This window comes from Apteryx rowi, unplaced genomic scaffold, assembly GCF_003343035.1.
Source record: "Apteryx rowi isolate R43461 unplaced genomic scaffold, aptRow1 scaffold_67, whole genome shotgun sequence".
In the NCBI taxonomy this organism is placed as follows: domain Eukaryota; kingdom Metazoa; phylum Chordata; class Aves; order Apterygiformes; family Apterygidae; genus Apteryx; species Apteryx rowi.
Genome location: NW_020450949.1, coordinates 2,396,193 through 2,408,741, shown reverse-complemented (window position 1 = coordinate 2,408,741; position 12,549 = coordinate 2,396,193). Strand labels below are relative to the sequence as shown.

At 37.8% G+C, this 12,549-nt stretch overlaps 1 protein-coding gene across 1 annotated transcript in view; it reads left to right on the top strand.

Annotated features, from left to right (window-relative positions):
• The window catches only part of PLCH2 (phospholipase C eta 2), a 151,822-nt gene that overhangs the window by 26,189 nt on the left and 113,084 nt on the right, over positions 1-12,549 (top strand). The window contains exon 3 of the mRNA XM_026085468.1: positions 3,569-4,017. Coding sequence (XP_025941253.1) covers positions 3,906-4,017 — 112 coding nt within the window. The 5' untranslated portion in view covers positions 3,569-3,905. The remainder of the gene's footprint in view (positions 1-3,568; positions 4,018-12,549) is intronic.

Here is a 12,549-nt window from a genome sequence, read left to right as displayed (position 1 = left end):
GGGGCCTAGGGGGCAGTGACAATAAGCTTCTGGTGAAGACCTGTGCAGAAGAAGACTGTACAGGTAGGACTGAGTGAAGAAAGAGCGTCTTTGCATGAAACCAGAAGACATTTAGAAATCAGCTGAGTCACAATACTCTATTTTTTCTGATCTGAAAGTGAAACTAAAGAATGTGAATGTGACATGTCTCAAAATAAGACAATAAAATATTCAGTGAGCCACATCTTTATCTAATGTAAAATATTACAGTTCCATTGCTCATCTGAAATGATGCCAGTTTATACCAGCATGAACATCTCTGCCATTAAGTCTTCCTCGCTCTGATGGACCTGTTCTTTGGTGTACGGTGAGTCACAGTGACTGCACTTCCTGCAAAGGAAATGATCTCTCAAACAAACTCTAAAGCAAAGAGGTGATATAGTTTGGCAAAATAACTGCCAAGCAGTTCAGCTTTCTGAAAAAGAAATGGACAGATTTTGACTCAGTATTAAGTAGTTTCATCCATCCTATGAGTTGTGGCTTCCTGGATTAATCTCAAGGTTAAACATTTAATACAGATGTACCACAGAAATGGTGCTTTGTGGCTAGTGGATATAAAATTGTGGTTAGGAAGAGAAGTTGCCCAAGTAATTGAAGCAGCCATATAACTTGCCTGCTCTGAGACCTTTCCTGTCCTCTGTAGAAGTACTCATTCCAGAGGGTGCATTGGAGTAATATGCCAGAAATTCTTCAGAAATGCAGTTAAATGCTGTTTTGGCTTTTTCAGTGGACACTTCCAATATGTCCACTGTTGATTTAACTCCTGAGATACCATTTAACCTGAGTTTTTGGTTCTCTCCTAAAGTTCTAAAAAAAATTCTTGGGTCTTTTTCTTTTCTCCCTCATTGTAAATCTGGAGCAGGTGCACTGAACACAAGTCGACAGAACAAATGAACATTTATCTATCTTACTGTAGCTACTTCACTACTTTCCCACGTTCATTCAACCTTTCTTCCTGTAACATATTTTGTCATGCCTGGGAAACTTTTGAAGATGCTTATTGAGTAGGATGGGAAAGGTAGACACAGAAATCTATTATTTTCCAAAACCAAAGCTAGGTGTGAGGTGAAACTAGGGGAGAGGGGATAGAGATAGACTAGGGGATAGAGACGCAGAATGATATGTTAAGGCCTTTCCTCAGCTGTGCACTGTCTCAGCATATTTACTGTCTTCAGCAAAAAGTTTGCATAAATGCAAAGTATAAACAATGTATAGGAATAGCAGTCCCAGCAAATGTAATGGTTTAGTCTTAATATGCTGTTCACTCAATGTGAGAACTGCTTTACTGTTACAGCATTCACATGCTTTAACGACATCACTACTGGATAAGGTGATGCTGTTAGAGGAGTCTGATTAACTGTTGTCTGTTAACTTGGGGTTCTTTGCCATTCCTTCAGAAGCTATTTACAAAAATTATTTCTCCTGGCATTTTAATCCCAGTGAGGGCCTGGTGGTAACAGGGTCATTAATACTCATCATGAGCATCATACACAATGTCATTTCTGCTTCGAGTGATAACTTCAGTTTGTAGAATAATTCAGATCTGAGAGGACGTCAGGAGGTAGGCCTAGTTTAACCTTCTGGTCAAAGCAGGGTCAACACTGGGTGCAGTCCAGGCTCTCCCTTCAGATGAGGAATCTGACTCTTGGTAAACTGTGTGCGTAGTTGCATGCTGAGTTTCAGCAACTGTATTTGCTGGTATCTTCTGGTCACTGACATGCACGAATATTTAAGTGGCATGTGCAGTGTAGTCTTTTTTTTTTTCTGGCTGTGAGGGGTTTTCTGTTTGTTTTCACCTTCCCACAGTGCTGTTTATTTGTGAGTAAAAACTAGCACAATTCATTTGCTGAAGTTATGTATATTTTTAACATGTTTTGTTTCAGTTGCACACAGGAACCTTTCCAGTGAGTCCTGGACTAGGTGTTCTAAAGAGAGATAATAAGACCGTCTTACTCCTAAGACACTTATGTTTAAGCTATAGGATTTTAGAGGCAGCATATAGATACAGAGAGAAAGGGAGAACTGGCTTTTTTCTTTCTTTTTTTTTTTTTTTTTTTTTTAAGGAGGAGAACAGTGTATGCAAGGTACATGATTGTTTGGAGAACATGTGTTAACTGGAAACAAACATGGTTTAAAATTATCTTTCACTTTTGTATGTATAAATGTGTGCGCTTGCAGTTGAAACACAAAATATTAGAAAAATAAATCAGACAAAATATCAGACTTAAATATCAGAAACTACTCTGGCTCTCACACTGAAAGGCAGACACAGTTCTCTTTTTTTTTTTTGACTGACTGTTCAGTATCTTCTTTGAATTCTAGAGAGCTCTGAAAATTCTGTTTCTGAGAGTTAGCTGGGAGTGAGAAGGGGGTAACTTGGTGGTGATGTTTTCTGTTTATCTGTGCTGTAAGACGTGTATAGAGATTGGTGTCTGGATACAAGTAGAATGTTGCAAGGGTTTCTTTTGTCCCTGATGTTAAAACAGCCAGTAAAGCCATAGTAATATATACAAAGAGTTACAGACTTGATATACCCGAAAGAGCGCTTTGGCACTGTTAAGTGCTGCTCATTATTCAACCCTCTAACAGAAGGTTAGCAGGCAACTCGCAACAAATGGGGAGTGGTGAAAAACCAGTCCTCAAGAGGAGACAACTTCCTAAAGAAATTGAGTGAGGGACCACAGACAAGAAGAGAAATACAACTTCAGTCTGGCAGATGTTGTAACAGGGACATCTCTTTAGCCATTTTTGCTTCAAAGGTTATAGCCTCCCTCTGTTTCTACTTCCTTTAAATTAATAGTAATGCCTCATTGCCCTCTCTCTCTTAAAATAATGTCAAACTGGATCTGTGCTTTCACAACAAAACATGTTAGGACAGCATTTCAGAGCTCAACTTGTAATTACAAACTGAAGGAGACTCCCATAGATTCAAACAGTAACCAGCATAAGGTAAGATCCCAGGTTTCTGCCTTGTATGATTGCTGTTTTGAAGTGAGCCTTTGACCTCCTTTTTCTGAAGAAGGTATCCATCTGCAAGTTTTGGAAAGGTGAGTCTTGCTGCAGCCAGCAGAGAAAGAGATAGGTAGAAAAAGGAAAGGAGGATGCCGGACAGTGATGAAGAGGTACAAGCATGCAAGAGAAGAAAAAAGATTGGAAAGGTAAGAAACAGAACTGAATGAACAAGTCAGCATCATGGCAAATAGCTCTCAAAGCTGTCTTTTGGTAGTATAGCTGATACTTTCAATTATTCTGGAAAATGATTGAGTTAGAAATAACTGCTAAACTCAGCAAAAGCAGTTTGTTGATTTCTGGAGAAGTTGCTGCTGGCAAAAGCATATTATTCTATGATTATAGAAAGCACTGAGGTGAGAGAGAGAGAGAGAGGAGTCAATGCCTTCTCATGCAGGGAGCTATCTGGGTATAAGCAGCTGCTGAAGTCAGTCCATTCAACTAGCTATGTTGCTGTGGTAAATCTTATATAATAAACAGTTAATGCAAATTCCATTATTAAAAATGTTGTCTTCTCCAGGTTTGCAGCGTGCAGGAAATCCTGGGAAGATATACTGTGTACTTGTAACTATTTTGCTGCTGAGAAGGGCCATCATATCCATTCTACCAAGACTGAACTCAGTGATAATTCTTTCTCCACAGTGATCCTAGAACTTTTATTCTTCAGTGCATGCAATATGTGTCAGCAGGACTAAGCCAGGACAGTCTCCTGAATGTGGGATTCCAGAGAAGACACTTTCTGTGGTTTCAGATAATTTTATTACTGGAACTGAATCTTTCGGCAGATATACGTTCTGAAATACTTTGTTGTTTGACGTGGAGCGCACACTCTTGCAAGGCCACTCTGAAAGCTTGAGATGGCTCTGACCTCTCCAAACTCTACAGTAGGGGATTTGGCACAAAAAGAAGAACTCACGCTCCATAGTGAAAACTGTTGTCATTTCCTCTCTGCAAACATCATCACAGTAGGTAAGTGAAAGGTTATGATTCTTTCATTTTACAGCTTGGTACTAAAAATATTTTTCTTTTTCTTCCAGTTTATTTTTATGGTATTGGAATTTCATATGGGACCTTTAGGTTTCCTTAAGACTGTTTGCAGGAATTGTGCTTGCAAATTAGGAGGCTGAATTCTTGGTCCCCTTTTTCTTTGTGTAGTTCATGGGATGAGGAGGGATTGGGTGAAGCATATAAAAGCAAAGTATCACTGCTCTATCTCTGACCTGTGTTTAACCTGTTCCAGTAGTGTCCAGGGGTTGGTGGCATATATGAGACTATGGTACCTGAATGGTGCCTGAATGGCCAGGAATGAAATGAAATGCTGTTAGAGGGCAAAAATTGTACCAAGTCTGGATAAGATGTAATATTATGTTGCACAGTAAAGGTGTATCTGAATCAGTCTCTTAGTCTCACTCATACACGCTGTCTGTGATGTTTCTGACACATACAAAAGAACTTTCCTATGTAGAATCACTATAATTTTCCCATCACATTTCCTTAGGTTGGAGGTCTCTCATCATGGACTTTAGGTTTGCAGTCTTAAGAAAGTTCAGCTGCTTGGATTTCTGTGTCAGCACAGTGCTGTGTTCACCTAATTATAGGTGAACTATAAGATGCTAAGAAGCAGGAAGATTAAGGCACTTCCTTGAAGTTGTAGTGTGTCCACTTTCAGATATGATTAAAACCCATCTTTTGTTTGGCTCGCAGTGATTTAAACTGACCTCTGTATTATAATCCCTCTCTCCATTTAAAAACGTTTCTTCCTTGGTGATTTTAATGGAGAGTGAAAATTAAATCCGTGTTTTATATACTATTTTGCATCAAGGAACTTTTTGCTTTGTTAGTGTTCACAAGTATCTTATGAATAGTGTTATGAACCCTTTTGCTGTAACATAGAGATTATGACTGTAACATTACCAGGTTTTCCCAAGACATGCTAGGCAGCATAATCTTTTCATGTAAATGGGACATGTAGGCTTCAATAAACTGTTGTAGTATTTCTAAGATTCTCTTGAATAATGGGAAACTGACTTCTACTCCAGAGTTAATTAACAATACAAATAGAAACCCCACCTATTATGCAAATTAATTGTAGTTCTGTAATTAGAATCTTGATAGTATTGTCTTCTGTGGCCATAAATAATGATAATAGTATAGCAAAAAAAAGGGACATGGCAAAAATCACTGGCAGGTTGGAAGGACAGCATAAGAGTACTCCTATTATTTACCACATTTTCAAAGAGCGCTGGCTTCTGTAGCAAATTGGCTCTGAATCATAATCTGACTTCTGAATGGGATTTGTATTTTATAGGAAATTTGCATCTTTCCCTGCCATGAGGGATCAGTTAATGTTTAAATTGTTGGTTTGCTAAATATATGAAGTTTATATATATTTTTTCAAATACCAATAAACATGTTTAAGAGATACAGGCCTATCTGCTTTCAAAAGCACAGATGTGCATATCATCCATGATGTGTTACCAAGAAATTGTAACCTCTGTGCCTTTACAGAAACCAGCACATGCATCTGTGTCCCTGGCTGTGTGCCTTTCACTGCATCTGTAAGAGTGCAAGGGCTATTTGTGCCCCCTTCCCCCCCCATGTTTCCATGCATAAGCAGATTTTCAAGTATAAAAATGAGCAGCTGTACACAGAAAGTACTACTGTGTTCCTGTTTTTAGATTTTCATGTCCAAATGATAAAAGATAATGATAAATGATAAAAGAGGCAATGGGAACCCAATGTTTGACTGTTTGCTTATTCTTCCGTCTTGCCCCCAATTGATAATGGATAACTGGTTCAGTTTGAAAAGCTGGCTAATAAATGTTAACACTTTTTGAAAGAATACTAACCTGTCCATTATAAATTTTACCATTGCTTTCTTAACTGCATCCGAAGGCCGGTTAGTAGAAATGCGTGACAGATGAATTAACTGGAATATCGGAACATCTTTAGTGGATAGCAGTTTGGTGACTTGTAGCTCTTTTTGGTAATTAATTACTGGAGATTGGAAACAATATATGTAAAAATGAGGCTGAGACAAACACAGATGAGAGAGAATAAGGAATGGAAGGCTTTAAGTCTTTGTGGCTATTAAGAAATAAGCACTGGAATTCATGAGGACTGTGCATCACTTTTCTTTGCAAGACAGGAAGACAGAAGATGGACAAAAAGAAGTACTATTTCAAAAGCAGGAATGTAGGTAGGAATGAGATCTGTCATCTAGTAAGTGGTATCAGTCACTGTATCCTCATTCAATGTTGAGGTGAATATTTAGAATAGGTTGTGCATAGAAAAGGAGGAAACTGAACCAACCAGATCATGATGTTATGTGCCAAGCACCTGTAAAATTCTTACCTCCTCTTAAAAGGGTGGTTAGGTATGCTGAAGCTTTTTGTGAGAGGAAAAATAATTTTTCTGGTCAAAATAATTAATATCAATGAGAAAAAAATGATCGTAGTCCTATAAGTTTGTTTAGAATGTAGCATTATCTTTTTTTATGGGTGGCGCTAGTGCAGTTGCCTATCAACTATCTTTGACTATCAGCCAGGCTCCTTATTCAGCAGCAGCTAGTGCTCTTAACTGTTTTCTTCTTTAATCTTTAACAGATATATTCCAAAGGGAACACTGAATGCTGGGAAAATGGGAAGGAATGGTTTCAGTAGAATGCAGCAGCTATGAGGGCCATAAGAACAAGGAGAACTCACGCTGTTTCTGAAATCAAAACATTTTAAATATTTTTTTAAATGTGAATTAGTATCATAGGGTGTGACTGTCAAAATGTGTAGAGTGTTAACTGAAAATGATAGCAACTTTTGTTCTTTGAGTCTTTCAAGTACTCCTTGACAATCTTTCTTTAAGTTGATGGAATAGCACTGATTTATACCGCCTCAGGTTGTGGCTCTTTGCCATGAAGTTGTCTGAGTTGAGCTGTGAGATGCAGAGCTCAAAGAACAAATGTTACTGGTTGTTGTTGGTCTTTTTTCAGTGGTGACAACTTGCTCAGAGGAAAATGAGCTCTTATCTTAGGAAGCTTTTGAGATTACAGATACAATTTTGTGCATCAGGTGTTGACTGGAGCTTGGGTAGGAGGAAGGCAGTTGTGTAACTGATGTCTGTGGCAGATGAACTTTTGCTATAAGAAGGGATTTGAAGGAGGAAGAGGTGGCTTGTTGCATTAAAAAAAAMCAATCTATTTAGCCCAAAATTTTGGTGAGGACTATAAATTCAACACATGACTCATTCAGTTGAAACTGATGACTAATGGTAAATTTATCACTGTGTGTATTCCCATTTGCTACATACAGTCTCAAAGCAGACGACAAACACTTCATGTTTTGGCTGAGCTTGCACAGGAATGAGTTTCATCATTCTGGCCAAATTTCCAGCAATTTGGAAGTCAGGTTAACTTTGTGATGGCTCAATATTTGGGCTGGTATGTATAGGTTTTTTTTTGTTTGTTTGTTTTTTTTTACTAATTAATGGGAATGAAAGTTTTTGTATTATAGCTGTATTAAAAATAGCACATCAGTGAAAATATAACCCATGATTAACTGTCACTACATTATCTTATTCTTATCATATATTTAGAGATTCTAATCATTTTCTAGTAGAGGTAGCCACCTATTATCCTATGTTTGATCATCATCTAAGTGTACTTCATGAGTTCACTGTGTGTAGTAAGTACTTAAATATTCTGTATCTATTCTTAATTTGATGCATTTAAGTGGAACACTTGTCCACAAACAAGTTATTCCAATGATGGCTTTTTTTATTTTTTTAAATAACCAGAAAGCATATTCTTAATTGACAAGTAGTCTAAAGGAAATGGACAAATTTAAAATTTCCTGCATGCAGCAAATGCAGTTTTGTTATTAGGGGAAGACATGCATATGGATTTTTTTTTTTTTTTCCAGCATTGTTGTAGGATTTTTTTTAGGCAACTTTTTCAAAACTCAGTTGAACTTCAGTTAGAGTCCTTTTTGCTTCATTGCAGTTTAGGCGCATGCCCAGCAATTGACTAAATGAAGCATTAAATTTCTTGATCAACAGGAATGGAAGGAAGCATACGCCAAAGTACTTTGCCAAACTGGGACCTTTTCTAAGCGGTGTTCTTCTTAATTGATGAATCTTTCAAAAAATACCGAAGGCCTGAAGTGGGATCTTTGTGGATCCGTTCTCCTCTCTTGCCTTTGCACTATTCCTGAGCTCTCCTGTCCTCATCTCTGCAGGCTGTTTGACATCTTGTGGTTCCTAAGCATATGAAGATTTTAATATAAAGTTAGTAAGGTTACAAAGGTTGCCCCAGTCCTCCTATTATAGTGTGTCATTGGAAAAAGAGAAATATTTACATAAGCATGTATTCTCTTCCTCTCATCTGCAGATCACACCAACAATGATCATTTTCTTTTTTCTAGCTCTTTCTCATAAATTGGCTTGTAAGGAATTTGAAAAAGAGAATTGCAGAAATTTAGGGGTGTAATAAATGTATTAYATCATCCATGTTTTTTCAGGCAGCACAGAAATAAGATGATCTGTTCTGGTTATTGCTATATTATATAAACTACCTTTTAGGGAAATACTTTATATTTGTAGGATGAATTGTATTTTGGTGCCTCTTGATCAAGAACTGTCCTTTATATACTTCTGTACATAAAGCTCTGTCAAGCATGTGTAAATAGGACAGAGTGCAAAGAGGTGGCAGAAAYAGCTGGAGGAAGAAAATAGTGTCTTCATTGTGCCTGTGCAGCACTTCCAGCATTCCACTGCAAGTGGGACTGATCCCAAACAAAAGCTGGTCTTCTGCAAAGAAATTCCTTTGCAGCTCTGTTCACAATACCCATTTGAGTTTGTTCTTATCTTACCTCCGTAATTAACTCTTTATGTGACTCAGATTGACTGTTGAGTAGTGCAGCAACAGCTTCATTTCTCTTCCCTTATTTCGCCTTCATGTTGTAATAATTGCAGAGCAATCTATGTAAAGTGATAATATTGTTGGACTGTTGCCTTGATGGACTGACTAGTCTATGCTTTCAAATCTGATATTTCAGGTTTCTCATTTGGGTGAATATACCTGCAAGAAAATTTGGGAAAGAAAGGAGCTAGAGAGTAAGATTCACAGTTAGTATAAAACCATGCAGTTAAATGCTCATCAATTGATGGTTTGCTCCCATATTATCACAGCTACTTATAATCTACTTCACTGCAATATACTTTTATCTCAGAGGGCTTGAAACTCTTAGCATTCATCTGTGGTTTTCCGATTTGTTTAAACAGCTGAGACAAGAACAGTTTTCAAAACTTGTTGCTTCTTTTGGAAACAAAACTCCTATTTTCTGTGTAGGTTGTGTATGGATGAGGAATAAGATTACTATGTAAAAAGTAAACCTGGAGGGAGTGCTGCAATTAACTTTTAAATATTTTTTTGCTGTATAGTAGTGATTCAACCTTATTACTGCAGCATTAGGAAAGTCCAAAAACAAGGAGGTATATGGCAAATTTAACAATCCTCTATTTTTGAAATATGTTCTGGCATGTCCAGACTCACTTTTGCCCTGTAACGTGACGAACGAGCCCTGTGCGCAGACATGCAAAATCCTATTTGCTTAGGTATACTGTACACCAGATTAGCCCGGAGAAGTACGTAAGATGGCCTTTGACRTGTGAATCTAGCATGCTGCACGTCCCCATGAGCAGTGCTCCTGGCATGGAAACTTCTAGAATCGAAGTCTAGATGAAGAACAGATACACAAGTAAAATCATATGAATTGGCATGAACTGTCTGGAAGTAACATTAATTAAAGCTAGATCATTGTGAAACTGCCTGTCTCTTGGGATATAAGATGAAAACTGATGCTATGACTCTGCTAGTTTTGCAAGCATTACCAAGTGAGCAGAAAAAGGATGCTGGTTTGGATTTTTTTTTGTTGTTGCTGCAGTTTGTTGAATAAAATCTGAAAAGATGCATTGTTTCAACTTAAACACAGAAGGCTCCTTGATTTTTCTACTGTACAGACAGTGGATACTACAAAATTCTGACACCAAATCCTGAAGTTTTAGCTTACTCTCAACTTAAAGAATTATGTTTTCAATACCTTTTTCCCTCTGTGAGTGGAGACCAAGGCTAYAGTATAATGAATGCTGCAGACTGTCTTGGCCATTTTCTCTCTTTTTTGCTGGCACAAAGTAGAGTGTAGAGGCAGAAACGAACAACTGGTGCTTGCAGAAGGCACTGTTGTTTCCCATGTTGGCAATGTCCGCTTATATTGATTTAAAGCTGTCATGAATCTGTGGACGTCTGGAATAAAGATGTGGATCTAAAGGTATATTATTAGTCTGGTCAGCAGATCCAGGTTCTAGTTCTGATTCTGTCACTGATTTCCTGTTTGACTGTTTTTGGCAACTTCACTTCCTGCTTCTGTTGTGCATCTGTTTTGATTGTAAACGGRATCTGCTATGCCTGTACAACAGACAAGTCCCAGTCATGTTTGGGTCTCTATTACCAGTGCTGAAATACAAATAATAATAATGCTTGACCTAAACAATTCAGAGATGAAATAAGCATGATAAGATCTCAGACAGTGACCTCTGTGGAGACTGATGCCAGCTGCTTGAGAACTGCGCTGCAAAATACAATCTGTAACACCCCCCCCCCCAAAAAAAGTCTGAACCCTAGAAGTTTTGGTTAGCTGGAAATGCTGAGTTAGATCAGAATAAGTTCAGTAGGATACTTATTCAATCTATTCCCTCTCTTGCCAAAGAAAAAAGTAAAAATGAAACCAAGCTGCTTCATGTAGACAGAATTTTTTTTTTTTACTTAGATAGTTTTCTATTAAAAAAAAAAAAGCATGTCTTTTATGAGGAAGGCCTATTTAATAAGTGAAGCGTCTATTGTATATGGCAAAAGTTGTTTTAGCAATATCATTATGTATCCTAGGTAACACACAGTTCCATTTAGAGATGCCTAATCTAAATCTGTGAGTGGGTGACATACTAAAAATAGGAGGGAAAAGGTGCTATTAGTTTTGCCAAGTTAATGTTTTAAAATACTGGAGAAAGACTCAGAGTAAAGCTAGGAGAAATGCTGGTTGATCTGTGTGTCTGTGAAATGGGGATGGCAGTCAGCAGTTTCCAAAWTCTGCTACTTGCTTCTTGCAGTATCCTGGATGAGATGAATTTTCTCTGTGCCTCTATTTCTATAACACTAAAATTGAGGTTCATAACAGACTATCTGTGTAGCGGTCGTATAATATATAAGCATGCTTCAGTTAATAATTAGCTATGTTTYCTGGTCTAGGTAGAAAATGCCACTGCTGTCCCTCCTGCGCTAACATTTCACCTAGAGGATTTGTGTAATGTAAGTTCTGTGCCCTGGACACAAGATGATGATTTCCTTGGAAGTGAAAATAAATTTCTGAGGGGCAGAATTTGTCCTAGAATATTTAAATTGAAAAAAGGATATAAATGGAGGGCTGTAAAGTGTTTCTGGATTTACTGTACTGGATGAATCCCTCTCTTGAGACGACTGGGTGAGTGACACATTGATAGTATTAATTTCATTGCAAAAGGGGAGATGTGAACTGCAGCTGGTGTGAGTATCTTCAACTCTAGCGCTTTGTGTATACCCCAGTACTCTGAACTCTAAGGCTTGGAACAGCAGAGCTAACTAGATGAAGATGGATTTTTTTACTTTATTGCTTGAGCCCATTTTTATCTAGCAGTGCTCTGAGGTTAGGCTTTTAACACTTCCTAATGCAGATTCAGAATGCTACTGGCAATCTCTGGACAGAGTTTTTTTGAAACTAATTTTGTTCTATTTGCAGGCACATACATGCAAATAGCAAAAAAAAATTTAGGTGGCTATTTTGTCTGAGAGATCACAAACTGATGCATTTTTGTCTCAGCTGTGTCTGGAAAGGATCCACAAAATAAAAACAATGACACTGAATCAATTTTCCATTTGTAATACAAAACATTTTCTGTTGACAGTACTACAAAATGTTACATGAGCACAAAGCCTTAACAAAATCATTAGAGGAAATTTAGTCCGAGTTGTTTTATCTCCCATTAAGATGTGACAAAATTATAAGAAACTGTGCCATTTATGTAATGTAGTGTGTGTAGTTAAGGAGAAAGTATCTTTTATTSCTTCCTGACGGAATAACTTCTGGTCCTCAGGTCATTTTGCATTACAGGAGATAATATTTGACTGTAACTTAGCACTAGAGGGCAGAGGTGCTCTTCATTTGTTCCATACATTCATTGCATTACATACATACATATTCCATACATACATTACATACATCTGACATAGGGCAAAGATTTGCAAACCATATATGATGGAAGATACCAGGAGGACATTTAGCTCATTATGCAGTCCCTGCTTCCCATCCCCTCACCCCACCCCCCAAAAAGGGCTGAGTCTCTGATGGGCAAAAGGCTCCGGTCTGCAAAAACCTCAGGACTGAACCAGTTGATCACAGGCCAGAGCATTTGTTTCCAGCT